The 17,927-nt window shown below is 48.1% G+C and overlaps 2 protein-coding genes across 2 annotated transcripts in view; one reads left to right on the top strand and one right to left on the bottom strand.

The window, feature by feature from the left end:
* Positions 1–12,408, bottom strand: part of LOC122373883 — a 46,623-nt gene extending 34,215 nt beyond the window's left edge. The window contains exons 1-2 of the mRNA XM_043352298.1: positions 12,089–12,408; positions 11,700–11,930 (exon numbers count right to left, since the gene is read on the bottom strand). The gene's annotated coding sequence lies outside the window, so the exon portion shown is untranslated. The remainder of the gene's footprint in view (positions 1–11,699; positions 11,931–12,088) is intronic.
* Positions 12,409–12,536: 128 nt separating this feature from the next.
* Positions 12,537–13,809, top strand: LOC122373884. The gene has a single exon (XM_043352300.1). It carries the CDS (start codon positions 12,699–12,701, stop codon positions 13,758–13,760), a length of 1,062 nt encoding a protein of 353 aa, XP_043208235.1. The 5' UTR covers positions 12,537–12,698; the 3' UTR covers positions 13,761–13,809.
* Positions 13,810–17,927: the final 4,118 nt, after the last annotated feature.

The following is a 17,927-nucleotide window of genomic DNA, read 5'->3' as shown; positions in this document are numbered from 1 at the left end:
TACTTATCTCACCTCCCGAACGTTGCACACCGTTTTTGTAACAAGACTAGTAAAATTTGAGTAAAATAGAGGTGAAATCAAGGCCGGTGAAATATCGTCGGCCGATTATGTTTATGATTATGTCAAATCTTTAAAATGATAACGTCATAATGAATAAAAATAAACTGGCATTATCTTAAATGGATTTGGCGAAAGAAATTTGCACATTCACTAACTTTTAACTGTTTTTTTTCATCTTTTTGTCTAAGATATGTCTTATGTCTCGCCTTCAGAAGAAGGCCAGATCCTTTTTACGGAATTTGACGTCATTGCAGGCATAATCAGCTGACGATACAGCACAAAACCTTTGGATGTTACTATGCGTGCGTTCGGCGTCCGGATAATCAGGGAAAATTGTCCGGGATCAGCGATAATTATACGGGGATTACGTTCGGTATCGCGATAGCGAGACATGTTAAAGATAGGCACCCACCAATAATTTTCCTGCCGAGAATATCCAAACGATATTTTCCGGATGCCGAACGCACGCTAAAGCGGCGCAGAAAGCAGAAAAAAACAACAAAACAAAGGCGCGACACTTGACAGCTTCGTTTCGTTTGTTTAGGGGGTGGCCGTGGGTGCAAGGCCATGTGGGTGGAACTCGGACGGTAGGACGAACGATGAGGACAATTGTTCAGGGACGTACCCAAGATGGACGGGGTGCCCCCCCCCCCCCCCCTCGGGGTTTTCAGGAGGCCCTCGTGGGCCGAAGGCCACGGGAGCCAAAATCACGTCGGAGGCGAAAGAAATTCAAGGGAATCCCAAAAAGCACGTCAGGATATTCAAGGCCTCTGACCAGCCTGACAGCTAGGGTCCTTCTTACTTCCTGGGGCCTCCTGTGAATAACTGCTAGTGTCTGTGTCTGACCGCTAGGGCCCCTCTGACTCCTCAGTAGAGAGCAGGCCCCTGCCCCCTTTAGAGAGGAGGCCCTCTGTAGAAAGGAGGCCTTCTGTAGAGAAGAGACCATCTGTAGAAAGAAGGCCCTGTGTAGAGAGGAGGCCCTCTGTAGATAGGAGACCGCCTGAAAGCAGAAGGCCCTATGAAGAGAGGAGGCCCTCTGAAGAGAGGATGCCGTCTGTAGAGAGGACTTTCTCAGTAGAGAGGAGGCCGGAGGCGCTTTGCAGAGATGAGGTCCTCTGTAGAGAGGAGGTCCCCTGTAGAGACTAGAGAGGAGGTCCTCTGAAGAAAGGGTGCCCTCTGAAAGAGATAGACCCTCCGTAGAAAGGAAGTCCTCTGTAGAGAGGAGGTCTTCTGTAGTTGAGAGGCCCTGTGAAAAGAGGAGGCCCACAGCAGAGAGGTGGTCCTCTCTAGAGAGGAGGCCCCTCTGTGTTTTGATTTTTTTTTTTTTGCAAATTTGTGTACGTACATACAGGTCAATACGAGATCGTGACTGTAATTACACCAACCAACCGTGTCAAATTGAATCGGAATTCATATGTGTACTGTGGAGTGTGAAGGAACTCCGGCTTGTACTACCATACTAAAAGAGTTGTAAAATTTGTGATTTGGAGCAGTGTTTTGACAAATGCTTTTGCAAATTTTCTCGGCGCTCCGCGCCTCCGATTCATACACCAATCAATAAAAAAGGTCGTGACTGTAATAACACCAACCCTGTCAAATTGAATCAAAATTCCCTAAGTGTATAGTCGACTACAGAATGATGTTCCACTCCTCAGAAGCTATCAGTTGACTGGAGCGCTAGCTAGTTGTGCCGTTTATCACGCAATTAAGCGCCTGTCGATTATGAGCATTAGGACAAAGTTATAATTTGTGAACTCAGCCCGTGTGATGCGGCACAGCCTACCACTCCAGGCAAATATTTGCCTGTGAAAAGTGGAACATAATTCTGTAGTCGACTACCTATACTGTTAAGGAACTCCGGCTTGTACTAGCATGCTAAAAGGGTCGTAAAATTTGTGTTTTGGAGCTGTGTTTTGACAAACGTTTTTTTTTTTGCAAATTTTCGGCTTTCGCAGCGCTTCGCGCCGCCGGTTCGTTAACAGGTCAATAGATAGATCGCTACTGTATGCTACTAATGCATTAGGCTAAAAGTGCGGTAACAATATCAACTTCTCGGGATTTTTAAGTCGGTCGATACGCCCCCCCCCCCCCCAAGTAAGAAATCCGTGGCGACGCACTTGTATAGGTGGATTTAACTAAAACTACTGAGCCGAGTGACTTATAACGATAAAGCGTCATCTTAGAAACGACGAAGACGAAATGCCTTTTGATCTCGACATACTCGCTCCCCCTCCCCCGGTCGTCAGAATTCATCCATCAGACCCGGCATGTCGGCCGACCTGTAACCCCCCCCCCCCCACACACACACACACACACAAAACGTTCGCCTAGATCCTCCCTTGCCCTCTGTAGAGAGGAGACGCCCTGTAGAGAGGAGGCCCCCCGGGATCCTGCGCCCCCCCCCCCCCCTTGGCCAAATCCTAGGTATGTGCCTGCAATTGTTTCGTGCATTTTGGGAGTATTCGTGTGGATACACGACCTACAACTTTAAAAACAAAATTTTGCTTCCAATGATATGCAGAATGCGGGGGTTTTGCAAAATACTACAACAGAAATTGTTCTGTGACTGTCCTGTTTCAGGCGCGTAACCACGAGTCTGAAGTTACTGGGGACCCCATGGAGTGCCGCGAAGACCAAATATTGCTTTCAGGACCAGCCTTCGCCCGAGTGGGGGGGAGGTGGGGGGCGTGTTTGGCCACACTTGCCAGTTTTTTTTTGCGAGTGTAAGGAAAACCGTAGCTCGCACCGCCGCGAAACTTGGTAGGTGTATCTTATGATACCTCAATTTTGCATCGTGTGTAAACATTTTGAATACGGCTGTCAAGGTCAGGTCGCAAGGTCAAGTATGCCTCTAAAAAAAACTGTGACCATACCTCTAAAAAAAACTTTGTGTCATTCCTACAGTTTACATCCCAGAAGTTTGAAACTCGAGCTTTTGCATGAGGAAATCAGTATGAACAATTCATACATCTCCAAGTTTTCACATCGGTGACCTAATGTCAGGTCAATTTGCGACCTCTACATTATAAATAGGCCAATGGGAGTAAATTGAAATGCTCTTGTTTTGACCGAAGACACAGTCAAACACAGTGACACAGGTAAACATGACACACTGAACCGGAAAATTGCACCTTTGACCCCTTTTATGCTCCTGAGGTCATCTCAGGTCATGAAACATCTCCATAACTTTAGGTAGAAACATGCTATAGCGCTGAAAACACCATGAATGTGTTCAGCTCAACAATACCAATCGGATGACACGCAACATGACCTTTTTCGTGACCTTGACCTGAGCTCAAATTTTCAAGTTGACCTTTTCAGGTCAACTTATCGTTCATTTGACGCGTTTCGACGAGACAAACGCGATGATGGTGAAATCAGCGTCAGACAAGCTTGGAGTCAAAAGTTTTGATACAAAAAAAAACTTTCCGCAAAAACGCCAACCTGGAGGCTTAACCGTTGACCTTAGGTCAAATATGAAAGCATTACTCAGAAAGGCCTTTGAAAGAGCTATCGAATGCGCTTTCCCGCAGCACTCCAGCTCTATTGGTTCCCGACTTATGCGCCGATTTGTGAAAAGTTGTCAAAATTGGGAACAAAAGTTCGTGAAAATGTTACCTTTGGTGACCTCCAGTGACCTCAGCGATGACCTGATCAAAAATGACATAGGTAATTCTGAAAGATACTGTAGCGAGCTATTTGTTGCTTTTTATCGCGTCTTTCTAGCTTGCTAACTTTCCGAGATAATCTGATGTGGCCAAAAAGCCCCCTCCCCCTCCCCACCATGGTGAAGTTGGCTGATAGGCCCACCCGGGCGCGGGCTAAACAAAACATCCATAGTTTTGTCTTCCGTTGACTATATACTACTCTTCACGTCGATTTAGAGACAATATATTTGGCTATTTAAGCCAATTGAGGAGGTTGTCGGTTTTACTGGGGACGGTCCCCAGTAACCCAAACGTTACTGGGGACCGGTCCCCAGTGTCCCCAGTGGTGGTTACGCGCCTGCAAATGTCCAGGATTTGTCATCCTAACGGTGTGCTGCGTATATCTTAAAATATATTATTATGTGCCTCCAGCGGGGTCTTACTTTATGTCATTTGCAAATGATCACCCTGTTGCTATAGGTAATGGGCATTCTAATTTTGACTGAGGTGAGGTCACTTGGCGTGACCTGGTGACCTGACATTGAGCGACCTGGGTCTGAAATTTTCACAACATGTGCCGAGATATCTGCGAAATAGGGGGGGGGGGGTTCTAACACCCCCGGCCCAACGCGGTTTAACAATTTGTTAACAAATAACAAATGAACAGGGCGCGAAACAAGCGGTAGAATTTAACAGGAGGTCAAAAAGTAAATTCCAAGAGTAAGCTGATATGCTGGGATGGAACTTCAGAAAATGCGGGTTGTGATGTCATGCGACTTGACTCTCATCTACTTGGTTTTAAAGAAAATCGTTTCCCTTTATTGCCATGCGGGCCTTACTAAGGACCTAGCTCTTCAACACGGCAGCTGGTCCGAGTGCCGTCATCAAATACATCCCGTTTCCAAATAATCAAGCCATTTCCGTCACAGAGGCACATTTATCCACACATGTAGGAAGCTCAGGAGATCGTGAAGATCTAATACAGAGATGTAAACCAGCGCCGGCGAATAGGGCTCCGCTTGTTTTTAAAGGGAGATAATGACCTTTTCCCACAAAATCTGAGTTAGGATCATTTTCTGACAAAACACAACAAGTTATAATGTAAATTAAAACCATTTTGCTCAATGCGGTACCTTGCCGCAAATATCTCAACTTGAAGTCACGTTAGCGGGGAGCGCTGAAAATGACCGTTGAATAAGTACTTACATCACTTTTTGGTACTTGCATGTAATTTTGTAAAATGAGCGTATTCCTTACATTTGATCTTCATCACATCTAGTTAGTTAATGGTCGTCTATAGTGCCTTCAAAAGATATTCATGGTTTGGGGGTGGTTTATGTCTAAATTTACGCAACTATTTTTCCTGTTCATCATCTGAGGCCATATGCTGCTATTTTAGTAGCAACGACTAAATTTTGAATCGGTCCCGCCGACTGCACAATAAAAGAAGATAGATACAACACTTTTGCGGCATCACTGAAAAACTTATGCAGTACTGTTATCAAAATTCTCATAACACCGTTCGACAAACCTGAAGTCTTTTTGAAATAAATATGCTTGTATTTTTCGCTTCAGGCTCTGAGGCCAAAATAATGAATTTCGTAGTCGCAATCGCAAGATTTGGCTGCGTTTCTGGCGCATGCCATTCATTTGTGGCGCAAAATAATACTTGGAAACAAAGAAGAGTAGGCACTATGTACGAATCTAATTAATTCTAAACCGAATTAACTCTAATTCAAATTAGAATCCTTACAACCAAGCAACGACAAGGCGATAACATAAACAAAAACCCAAGCGTCGCTGTTTGAAACAAAAGCGCCATACTGCGACTTTTTTTTATAGAGAAGGACAAGAAGGACAACGCATTTCGGTGGGTGTTACAAGTACTGCAAGTACTGCTTCTTTTTTGCAAAAATAAAAACCTTTTTCACATACGAAAATGTGCTAGGAAATTTTCATATTTTATAGAAACTACAGTAGAAATAGTATAGATGTCGAGTAATTTTTATTAAAGAAAAAAGAAAGCTCATTATCTCCCTTTAACGTAAAACGCTACGCTTAACGAAGATTTCGCTGCCAATCGACAAAAAAGCATGGTGCAATATGTGTCGTTGGTGCAATATGTGCCGTTGCCCACATAGCTGAGCTGACTGAGCGTCCCTGTTGGGCAGGCGGTCAGCTGTCTGACCTGCTGCGGCTCCTCTCGGGCCGGCGACTGTTCGCCCGGCTGCGCCGCGGCGGTCCGGCGCCCGCTCTGGAGGCCGCCGGCGCCGCCGACACCACCGACCAGGTGGTGTGGCTCGTGCCCGACTCGGACTCGGACTCCACCCGCGCCGCCTTCGCCAGCGTGCTGGCCGACAGCCGGCGCCGCTGGCTGCTGGTGTCGCTCTCCGGACGGCGGCGCAGCCAGTTCCTTGACGGCTACGCACAGCGCCACACCTACATGACCGTCCGCAACGGCACCACGCGCTTCTTCAAAGCCAGCGACTTCCACCGGCACCGGCGTGTGCGTGGAGTGTGCCGAGGGGGGCAGTACAGGCAGCGGCGGCCGCGAGCGGGGCTGGACCTCAGCCGGCGGGCCATGGAGGGCGTGCATCTGAGAGTGCTCTATCCCAATTCGGCGTTCGCATTTGAAGACAAAGTGGAATTAATTCGTAATTCATGTAGCGCTTGAGGGCGCATATAAAAGAGTCAGACGACAAAATTTCGACTACTTCCAGGTGGACGGCGCGAATGGCCAAGCATGTAAAAATGACACCGTAACGTTTGACCTGCCCACGCCCTCTCTTGGTATAGAATGGTCCAAAATAATCTACCCCGGTACTCACCCATGGCTGCTCACTTTGCTGTATTCGATCTGCAGGCAAATCAGCCATTTTTTGCGTCTCCGTAGTACGAAAAAGCCTGCGGCAGCGGAGGCATTGGTGGAGACATCTCCTAACCGCCGTATTGGCTTTGATTAGCCAAAAGCTCTTACGCAATTCCGCCAGGACACATTGACGACCTGCATGGCCAATCCTCTCGTGAATATCCCGTATGATTAATTCCGGAATTCGCCCTTTATTTGGAATGATCAAAGGATGTTTACTTTCATAGGCCACGCCCATCGCGTGCCCTAAACGACCTCCTACTCTCAGAAGACCATCCTCCAACGTGGGGTCCAAAGACACAAGGCTGCTGGACCGCCGCACTTCCCGTCCTGCTTTCAGATTCTCTACCTCCTCCGCATAGTACTGACCCTGAAGTTCCCTGATGATAATATTCTCGGCTGACTTTAGCTCTGTTACAGTCAGCTCTGATGCTCGTGCTGATTTCTGTTTACCAGCCAATGTGTCTATAACGCGTCGTACCCACGCAACTGCTCTCTTCAAACGCTGCCACGAGGAATAATGATCAATCAATTTTTGAATGCTCGAATTCTTTTGAATCTTTGTTTCATTTTCTGTTCGGCTGTTTAATGCAACAGTGGTCACTCTTAGTTCAGGGTCCTCTGCATTATCTTCTAAGACAGGGAATCGGGGCCATTTCTCCCGTGATTCAAGTAGAAACGATGGACCTTGACGCCACATACACTCTTTGAGAAGGGTAGTTCCATCGCACCCGCGTGACAAAATGTCGGCTGGGTTTAACTCCGAAGGAACCCATCGCCATTGGTCTATTGAAGAGCCGTCTCGTATAACTGCCAAACGATTTGCCACGAACACATGAAATCGCGCTGCCTCATTCTGTATATATTTCAACACTGTAGTGCTATCAGTCCAGAAGAAGATGTCTGGCTTAAAATCGAATGGAAACGCTCTTTGTATTTCTAAATTGACTTTGACAGCTAGTGTTGCAGCAGAAAGCTCCAGCCTTGGGATACTGAGAGGCTTAATTGGTGCTAAATGGGATTTGCTGACCAAAAGATTGCAAGACAGTTGACCGTCTCCATTGACGGCTCGCACGTACGAGGCCACCCCGTACCCCCTTTCGCTGGCATCCGAAAAGTGATGCAGCTCGAGGAGGACGGCAGAGGAAAGGCCACCGAAACATATGCACCTGGGAAGACTATACTGGGATAGACATTCTAGATCTGCTAACCATTGCTTCCACTGTCTGTGGTAGTGGGATGGCACCTCATCGTCCCAACCTAAACGAAGGCGAGTCAGCTCTTGTAAGAGCATTCGGGCCCGCATTACATACGGACCAACATGCCCCAGTGGATCATAAAGACCTGCTGTGGCGGACAGAAGCCCTCGTCTTGTGACAGGCTTGCCCCGAAATTTTTGCAAGTCAACTTGATATTCTAAGCGATCAGAACGAACGTTCCAGCCAACGCCTAAGGCTCGCTCAGAAGGCAAAGTATCTGATTTCAAATCTAGTGTTTGGATACCGGGCGAGTAGTCAACTTCTGGAATGGATTTCAAAACTGTAACGCTATTGCTAACAAACTTGGTGAGATTAAATCCACCTCTCAGACACAATTGCTTAAGATCAGATGCCAGCTTCACAGCAACATCTTCTTTTCCAGTCGATGCAAGACAATCATCCACATAAAAGTTATTAAGAACTGTCCTAGACACCAATGGGTCGTACAACCGTTCATTGTCTAGAGCGGTGCGACGAAGCGCAAAATTTGCACAGCTAGGAGAGGAAACAGCGCCAAAAAGATGAACTGTCATCCTATATTCCTTAGGATTCGAGGCGATGTTTCCATTGGGCCACCATAGGAAACGCAAAAAATCACGTTGTTTCTCGGGAATCCTCACCTGTAAGAACATACCCTCGACGTCCGCCATGAAGGCAACGGGTTCTTGTCGGAAACGAAGTAGAACATCTGTCAGGGTGTTGGTAAGGTCAGGTCCTTGTAAAAGCTCCTCATTTAGACTTTTTCCTTGAAAGGAGCTAGCGCAGTCAAAAACAACGCGTAATTTGCCTTTCTTAACAGGGTGTTCGACTCCGTGATGGGGCACAAACCATATCCTACCTTCTGCATTGCTCGAGAGATCGGGAGCTCTTTCAGCGTAGCCGTTGTCTAACAGTTTATCAATTTGCTTGGCATATTCTCTCAAGAAATGGGGCTGATTCTCGAATCTGCGCTTCAGTTGCACAAGGCGCCTATAAGCCACAGACTTATTGTTTGGAAGTTTAAGACTTGGATCACGAAACGGCAGGGCTATTTCGTACCGACCATCTATCAGCTGGCACGATGCCTTTACCATTTCGTGCCACCTAATGTCTTCTGCGGACAGACCCAACCGATATTCAGCCCTATTACCATAAACGTCGTCAAGAGCCACTTGCAATTGGTTAACTTTCAGACGAACTGGAGAATCCTTATCAACCCCACCTAGGACCCATCCGAACCTGGTTCTCACGGCGAATGGCCCGCCGTTCTGACTGGGAACCACCTCAAACGGCTCCATCACCGCCGCCACATTATTCCCAAGTAGAAGGCCTACGTCGTGCTTAAAGTTTTCTTCTAAGTATACCCCGTTTTGTCTCAAGTACGGCCATTTGTTTAAATCTCTAACGTTCGGGGCATCCTCGATGGACACTGGGATCTTATTTAGAACAAATAACGGAGGAAGTTCTAATTTATTGTTGTGTTGTAAATCCTCCATGGTAACCTTCGAAACAACGCATGTTTCAAATTTGTGATCTGTGTTGATAGTAGAAAGAGTAATTGAAGTACTTTCGGCTGGTTCAACCCCTAAACTAGCGAGTAAATTTCTTGAAATGAACGAATGTGTGCTGCCGGAGTCCAAAAAGGCAGACGTGAACTTCGTCACCCCGAATAACGTAACACACACTGGTACGACTTGCAATTTTGCTCCTCCACTTGATGCAAGATGGCCCAAAGTGACTGTTGAGAGTGGAGTTTGTTTTCGGTCAAAATGAAGGATAGTTGGGTGCCGACTCCCACATTCTGTACAAATCTTTTTATTTTCACAATATTTGCTTAAATGATTCGGTAACAAACAACCAAAGCAAAGCTTATTTGACCGTATAAACGTCATGACATCTCTGCTCTGCATTCTCAACTCGGGACACTCGGCGACTTCATGATCCTGCTGACAATAAAGACACGAGGAGTGATGAGAGCTGACGTTACCGGCTAAAAGTGTCCCTCTCGCGTGATATTTGCTTTCATGTTTTCTATCTTGGTAATTTTTCGTTACATTTGTTAAATGTCTCCCATATGACGGGTTGGATGCAATGCGCGCCTCCCTTTCAATGAAGTAAACAAAGTCTCTAAAGTCTGATTTTCGCTGCTCTGTTTGTTCAATATCATCGACTTTGATCCGCCATTTATCCTTAAAAAACGAAGGCAGTTTGTCTAAGAGCAAACGGACGGTTTTGATGTCGACTGAATCCGTTCCGCATGGGAGGCTTAACAAGGCATTCATGGTTCCCCTCAACTGAATAGCAAACGTTTCTAATCCCTGGACGTCATCGAGCCTCACCGCGGGGCATTGTATCAGGGTATCGACCAGACCCGACGCCACCTGAAACGGACACCCGTAACGTTTATCCAGCAAACTTACCGCTTCCACGAACCCTCTCGTTGGTGGCAGGTGTAAGCATGTGGAGACAATCTCCCTTGGTCGTCCGGAAGTGTATTGGTATAAATAATGCAATTTTTCATCTTCATCATCTACCTTTGTAGCAATATTTGACTTAAAAGCCCGCATGAAACATTTATATTTACTTAAATCTCCATCAAACGTTGAAATCTCCAAAGGAGGAAGATGGAGTCGTCTAGCCAGGTCATAAGAAGGATTTATGTCGCTACGCACGTTCGATTGGGTTGACTGTGAGGCATGAACGTCCTCTAAGTGGTCCCTAGTTGCTGAGGGCGAATGAGCTGAGGGAGAATGAGAAACATATTGCATGTTTGGCGCGTTATCCCGAAACGCGGCGTCATCACGTTCAGTTTCCTGAAAACCCATTGCAATTCCTTCCTCCTCCCTTTCTAACGCTGCTTCCCTCGCACTGACTTCCCCAATTTGCATTTTCAACTCCAACATCTCCTGCCTAGCCTTAAGTTCCTGCGCTTGGCGATCTAGCAAATGTTTCTGCTCTAAATATGATGCCCTAGCCTGTAGTCCTGCACGGCGTACTCTTTCGGAGACTATCGAAGACGAGGCCGAAGCTTGTGAACTTACTTCCCAATGAATACGTGCTGCCTCGAGGCCAGAAATATCGGGAGGTTTTAATGGTGATCTTGTGCTAAGCCTTGGCACGTCATCAGCGTCCGGTTGTAAAGGCACGACTGGGCTATTTGAGCGGCATGCAGAATTATCTTCCTTTAGGCAAGTTTGAAGTCTCTCAATCAAAACAGATTTTGTCCCTTGTGTATCCTGTCCCATCTTATCAAGCAGTATTCGCAACTGCCCCCGAGTTATATTGTTGAAATTTCCCGACATGTTTAAAAGTTGGGTGTATAGCACCGGGTAGCAGTGTATGCTGACTTGCAAAATGGATGCTAAGCCAAATATGGTGAAATAGTAAACGATAGATGGCTAGCCGATAAGTGCTAATAATATGTTAAAAATAACAAGACAAAGAGAATAAAGGAATTAAGAATAAAGCAATTATGAAAAAACAAAACGTAAAAACAAAAAAACAATAACAAAAGGTTGGGCTAAAGGGATAAAAGGACAGTGAGAACGTGATTACATGTCACGCAAATTACCTACTAAAAGTTCAGTTAAACGAAATTACAAGACCTCAACATCAAGCAATACGTGATCTTGTTCGATCTTGTGTACATACATATAAGTTCGTTTACTACCGATCAGTTAGTACTTAGTAGCACTACTCGCCCTATGTCGCAATGCGCAATTCGTAATCGTATTCGTTAACAACAGAAAATCAAACCAGCTCAACAACAGACAGAGGCCTAAGCTGACCCAACAACAGAAGCCCGAACCCCTACCCAGCAGGTTCCAGAAGACAGCCGTGAGGTTGCTGAAGAACGCCGAAGAATATAATATGAAGTCACTGTACCTTAGATTTTGGGATGATAGATTTGAAGGTCTTGCAGAACTTACTGTGCCTCTCACACAGATCAGAATCGAATTAATCCACCTTGTTGATTCTTCTTGCAGTTTTCGTACTGACGAACATTGGATTCAACTTGATTTCTTAATTTCCGGAGTAAGACGATACCAAACCAATCCAAAACTTTTACCGGTGGAGCCTCAGGATCCAATACTCATTGTATTTAAAAACGGTTTTCTGCAAGAAACAAAACACCAACAGGTCCATAAGTATGACAATTAAAAAAGACAGTCAGTAGCGATATAAGACGTAACCAAATATAAGTACGATAGAAGTAGTAACCAAATAAAACGAAACACATAGCACACAAACACATAAACGCAAAGAAAACTCACGGATTGTTTCAGGTCTGCAGCCACCGGCAAGAACTTGACACCGCCGATTTAACGTTCGTTCGTTGGCGTTCGTATAAGTTCGTTCGTTCGTATAAGTTCGTTCGTTCGTACAGGTTCGTTCGTTCGTACAGGTTCGTTCGTTCGTTCAGGTTCGTTCGTTCCGCTTCGCGCCGCTCACCCGCTCACTGTCCTTTGGTGATTTTGTAAACGGACGCAAAAGCATAAAACATAAAAATGACAAAAAAGCGATACCAAAACCTATAGAAAAATAACATAATCTCTGGCCAACGAAACAACAATTGAATCAGCAAATTAAATCTGACTTCACGAGACAAACGCTAAAAATATATATATAAGACATGTGCCGTTAACATAAGATACCTGCCAACAGAAGAAAAACTCGACAGATTAAGATCCATTTTGCAGCCAACATAAAAAGATACTCGGCTTTAACAGGGAGGGTGTCATCACTGGCGGGTTTTTCGGCTCTCTGTTTCTAATTTTACAGGAACAACTGGGATTCAGCTACTCGCTACACGCCGTCAACGAGTCGGCTGAAATCAGCGCCTGGGACCAGGCCGTCCAGCTGCTCCACCGGGGTGAGGGCGACATGTTCGGCGGGTGGCTGATGATGAGCAACGCTCGCGCCGCTCTCATCGACTTCTCCTTCCCTCTGGTGTCGGACCTGGCGGGTGCCGCGATCGACAGTCGGTACACGCTCACCCTGACCGAGTTCCAGGTCACCCAGCCGCTGGAGACGCCCGTGTGGACGGCGCTGCTCGTCACCCAGCTGCTGGCCGTGCTCGTCCTCTGCCTCATCGCCCGCTGCCAGCAGCGCATTCGCAGCGCGTCGGGCGAGCCTTCGGACGCGGCGGAGCCGTCGTTCTGGGCGCTGATTGTGCTGGGCGTCAGCTGTCAGCAGGGCGCCGCGGTGCGCTCCGACACGGCCAACTCCTACCGGGTGGCCATCACGGCCCTCTACTGGGCCTCGCTCTTCATCGTGGCCTGCTACTCGGGAAACCTGCTGGCAGAGATGACGATGGCGCGGCGCGTGATGCCGTTCGACAGTCTGCAGGAGGCGCTCGAGCAGGGCTGGCAGTTTACGGAGCCCGGCCTCACCGACGCCTTACGCGAGAGAGTGCTTCAGCCGCTGATGGGCAGTGACATCGACCGCCTGCCGATGGTCTCTGCAGGACCTCGGGAAGGGCGCAACATCTTCATGACCACGGGGGCGTATATCGGGCTGGACTATAGCTGCGGCCGGGACGGGCGGCACAGCGCCTGTCCCGTATGCCTTTACCCGGGCGCCACCGTCCATGTGCCGATGGCAATGTCGTTCCGGCCCAACTTTCAGTACCTGCAGCTGATGAACGACCTACTGGTGCGGATGGCGGAGCACGGGCTGGCGATGAGGGAGTTCTACCACTGGACTGGCTGGCGCCCGGAGGACGCGCTCTGCCAGGTCGGCACCGTGGACTTTCAGCACATGGAAAACAAGCCGCTCACCATCTCCAACCTGTGGAGCGTGGTCGCCATCCAGGGCCTGGGCTTGATGGTCGCCACTGCGGTGCTTGTCTGCGAGAGGCTGCTGTTCCTGGTATGGAACTTCCATGACAAACGAGTAAAACGGCGTTCCTACTCGTACCTGACTCGGCAGCTGAGAAGAATGTGATAGCTCTAGAGATAAGTGACAGGAAATGATCAGTTTGACGGAAATCATCCACCAGGGCAATAAATATGGAAGCAAAAACTGTCGCATGACGTAGCATTACTTGCAATGGATATTTTGTGTCATTTTTGCGTTTTTGTATTATCAGCTTGTTTGGTGCCTTATGGAAATATGTATTTAAGTGTAGGTAGGTATGTATAATGTGATGTGATGGCTAGGGCTATGGTGGAAGCATTTGCTTTAGCCTTCTGAGTAAAACAAATGGACTTCCGCCGATTGCCGGAAGTGGAGTTGGTGGAAGCGGAAATCTGGATATCCTTCATCACAGATAACAGTAAAACAAATGGACTTTCGCCGACTGCCGGAAGTGAAGTTGGTGGAAGCGGAAATCTGGATATCCTACATTGCCTACATGTGTTGTCTTACAATATCCTATGCCTTCTCTGCCACATGTCAATTATATCATCACATATGAATATAATATATTTCGGCTACGTGGACCACGTCTGGCAGGCAATAGCCCGCTTCTGAGTCCGAATGTTCCTCAGCTCAGCGCGTGCAGTGCAGTGGAGCGCGCGGCGGCCGAAATGGCGTCCTGTGCCGGGCCCTGGCTGTGCGCGCCGGGCGGGGGCTGGAGCCGAGGGCCGCTGCGGCCAGGGGCAGGGGCGCACGCCGGACTCGGCTAGCAGAGGTGGCCCCGGCTCCACACCACGCGCCGGTGCGGTGGTGGCCCTGTGACCTGAGTGGGTGCCGGTGGACAGCGGACGCGAGTGAACTCAGCCGAGGATCGAGTGGACCGGGGTGGTGACATCGCCTGCTGCAGGTAACCATACACACGTCAGACCACCGCAGGCGCCACGCGGGGTAGGCTGCAGATGAGTTCACATGGGGACATGCGTTTGTGCGAGGGAGTAATGGCCGCAATAGCAATGCGTCTCGGTTTACGTACGCCACTTCCTTACTCATGAACGCAGAGCTGCGCCTCCGCAGATGTGCTGCGACCGGGCGTTCAAGTCTCCAAACGCCATGAGACAAGTCCGGAGACTGCAACGTCCAGGAATGTGGAATTAGCACCAACAAAATGTCTCAAGCAAAGCCGAAGGAAATGAACGCTAGTGATGTTCCTTTCATGGGTTTTAATGATAAGAATAGGGGAGAAAGAGCTTTGAAAGCAACGCTCGGTCATGAGATAATTGTTTTCATGTCAGCATTCTGGGAAAATTAACATATTGGCTGAAGCTTGAGAAATTCGAAGCTTAAGTGTCGCACTTTTCTATCAATAATTATTTTGTCCAGCATGCATATTGCATACGCCTCTGCTCTTTGATAAAGGTGTGAAACGATCGATAAACTGCTACGCATGGCATACATATTGCTACTGTGGCTGCCAATTCGTATCTGGCGTATTGCAGCATCAACAATGAGTGCAAAACAATCATCTCACTGCATTTAAAATGTCGTTCCACGTTCTTCATTCAACAGGACCTTGACCGTGTTAGATCATATCCACAGCGTGTTAGCACTCATCACTATGCCGCTTTTTGCTGACTTATAAAAAAGCTGTCGCTAAATGATTCCCATTCTTACCGTGCACACGAGCGAGTATGGCAGTACTAATGGGTTCGTTGTTCTTATTTACGTAGAACGATGCCTGAATCAGAAATTTCGGGCCGAGGCTATCGACAAAGACAGTTATTTGATCCCATTCGGAGATTTATTGTCGGTCCGACAAAGTCACCAAACCATTCGTTTTATCTGTTTCCCAAGTGGGGTCTGCTGCATCATCAGTCAGGTCCCAGACGCCGCGGATCCTATACCACTCAGAGGTAGACGACGCATCGCCGCACTCACTTCTTTCGTCTGTTCTTAGCGTGTGTATTTTCGGCTCCCATTGGACTGGCACCATACCGTAAAATTCCTGTTGGTGCTTTATTTAGAACGTCTTCTGCCAGGCGAGTTGCAAAATATTGCGTCTAAACATGCTCTTTCCCAGATCCGTCTGGGGCACTACATCGATCCTCGTCTCTGTTGTTTGGGGAGGGCTGAGCCATGTTTTAAGATTTAGCTCTTTGGCGTCTGCTGGAATGCCAACGCATAACTCGTAGCGTTTTCGTATGCCGGCATATGCATGGTTGTATTTATGTACAAGAGTAAAAGCACAACCAAGAAGGGCATGACTTCATGATCGGCGCATCCCGCCTTCATCTAGCTTTCACTCATTTCCGCCTGCTGTGTCTAAGCTCACCTTCATTTGATTGCCACCTGGTGATCTAAATTTCATTCATTCGGTCTCTTGTCATAAGACGACCTCCTGCTCTCATCCCACCACAATTCGACATTCATTTAGCTCTCACCCCGCCTCATTCTGTCCTCATTCGGCCCTGGCAGCTCCAGTGAGCTCGGCGGTGACTCTGCAGCTCCGGACCTTTGTCTGTCCTCGTTGGACGCTGTCTGGCGCCGTCCCGAGTCCGGGGCCGTGCAGCACATAGCCCGTACATCACCACCGGTCTCTGCAGCCTGCAGCCTGCAGCACATCCAGCGCGGCGGCGCGACCGTCACGGGGACCTGGGCAATAGAGAGGCAGCGGCCGAAACCCGGGCGGCGACTGAGCTGAAACATAGCGTCAGCTTGAAGTGTTTATCGAAAATGATGGCGGAATGAAATTTGTTTTTATGTAATCATATGTCGAGTGTTAATGAGTAAGAAACTAGCAAACGAATTATTTTCTTAGCATGATATTGGAAATGGATCCACTTTACCCTACCCCTTTTCCGAGGATGAAGATAAAGGTGCTCAGCTAAATTGTCTTTATTTCATAAACTCATGTAACAAATAACGTATGCCTTCAAGCTCCCTCACCTCATTTTTCTGCAACGCCCTTGGCGCTGGGTGAGAGCCATTCTCATTAATTCTCAGAAGCGCAGCTGGCACGGTGCTTGCATTCGCTCAGGTGCCGATGGACGAAACCCCCATCCCTCCCCCCCCCCCGACACGGGCCCGGGGTACACCCCAAACGCGCGCCGCGCTGGTTAAGTCACGGTTGACTCCCATTATCCAGGCTTGGTATACACGAATGTTTGTAAGCATAGCCTCCGTGCAACTGAAGCATGACATTTCATCAGCTTGCTTGGTTACACTGCTAAAATGTATTCGAGTCAGGCAGAAAACTTCCCACTTACGTGTAGGGAAAGGAAGGTCATCCTCAAGTGAGGCCCCATTCAGTGGCGAAACCTCTTGATGCGGGCGGGGCAACGTGTAGCTTGTGCTGTGCGAGGCAGCGCGCGGCGGTAACTGCGTAATCGACCCTTCATCGCCGGTTCGTTTGACATCATATTAGTTGCGCACTGCATGCAGTATGCGCGAAGCCCACACGTCGAATGCTCGGTAACCACGTGGAAGGCGCAGACTGGAGACTCGGCGTGCTACGCATTTCAGTGTGTGCGAGCGGCCGTCGACTTTAACCAGGAGCCTGCCACTAATAGGGTTAATTCACTGACAGATAAATCACGCCACCATAGCCGTAACGTCACCGTCAACATCTGGCGACGAGACGCGCTGCCGGAATAAATAGGAGCCTGTATTTGTAGTCGACTGTATACGTATTTGCGACATCCACGGATCATAATTTACACCTGCCCAGTTAGGATCTGCGCCAAATCCATCCTTTCCCTGTCGGTGCAAGAGAGAGAGAGAGAGAGAGAGAGAGAGAGAGAGAGAGAGAGAGAGAGAGAGAGAGAGAGAGAGAGAGAGAGAGAGAGCCTCCTGTGCTGGTGGTGTAGTTCCTTGTGTCTGGCTCGTGTATTATACGAGTATAGTGTCGAATATATGTGACTCCTAATCACTCGCTAAAATTTTGCCCTGTGCTGATGTTATCATTGCGCATAAACCATTGATATGAACGATGTAAATGTGAGACACGGCAACCTAGCCACGAATTCAGTGTTCCGTGAGCCAGCTGCCTCTTCGATGCCAGGCCGGACCCTTTCTTGCCTCCACCTCTCCCCTGTGTGCGTCTGTTCCCGACGCCATATCTCAGTGGCCGACCCCTCCCGAGTTTTTGCGCTTCATTCCACGCATGGGTTCGATAGTTTTCAAGCCGAGTCCGCCCTCACCTCTCTCTCTCTCTCTCTCTCTCTCTCTCTCTCTCTCCTCTCTCTCTCTCTCTCTCTC

This window comes from Amphibalanus amphitrite, unplaced genomic scaffold (genome assembly GCF_019059575.1).
Source record: "Amphibalanus amphitrite isolate SeventyFive unplaced genomic scaffold, NRLGWU_Aamphi_draft 001566F_arrow, whole genome shotgun sequence".
NCBI lineage: Eukaryota > Metazoa > Arthropoda > Thecostraca > Balanomorpha > Balanidae > Amphibalanus > Amphibalanus amphitrite.
This window is presented reverse-complemented; position numbering and strand designations above follow the sequence as displayed.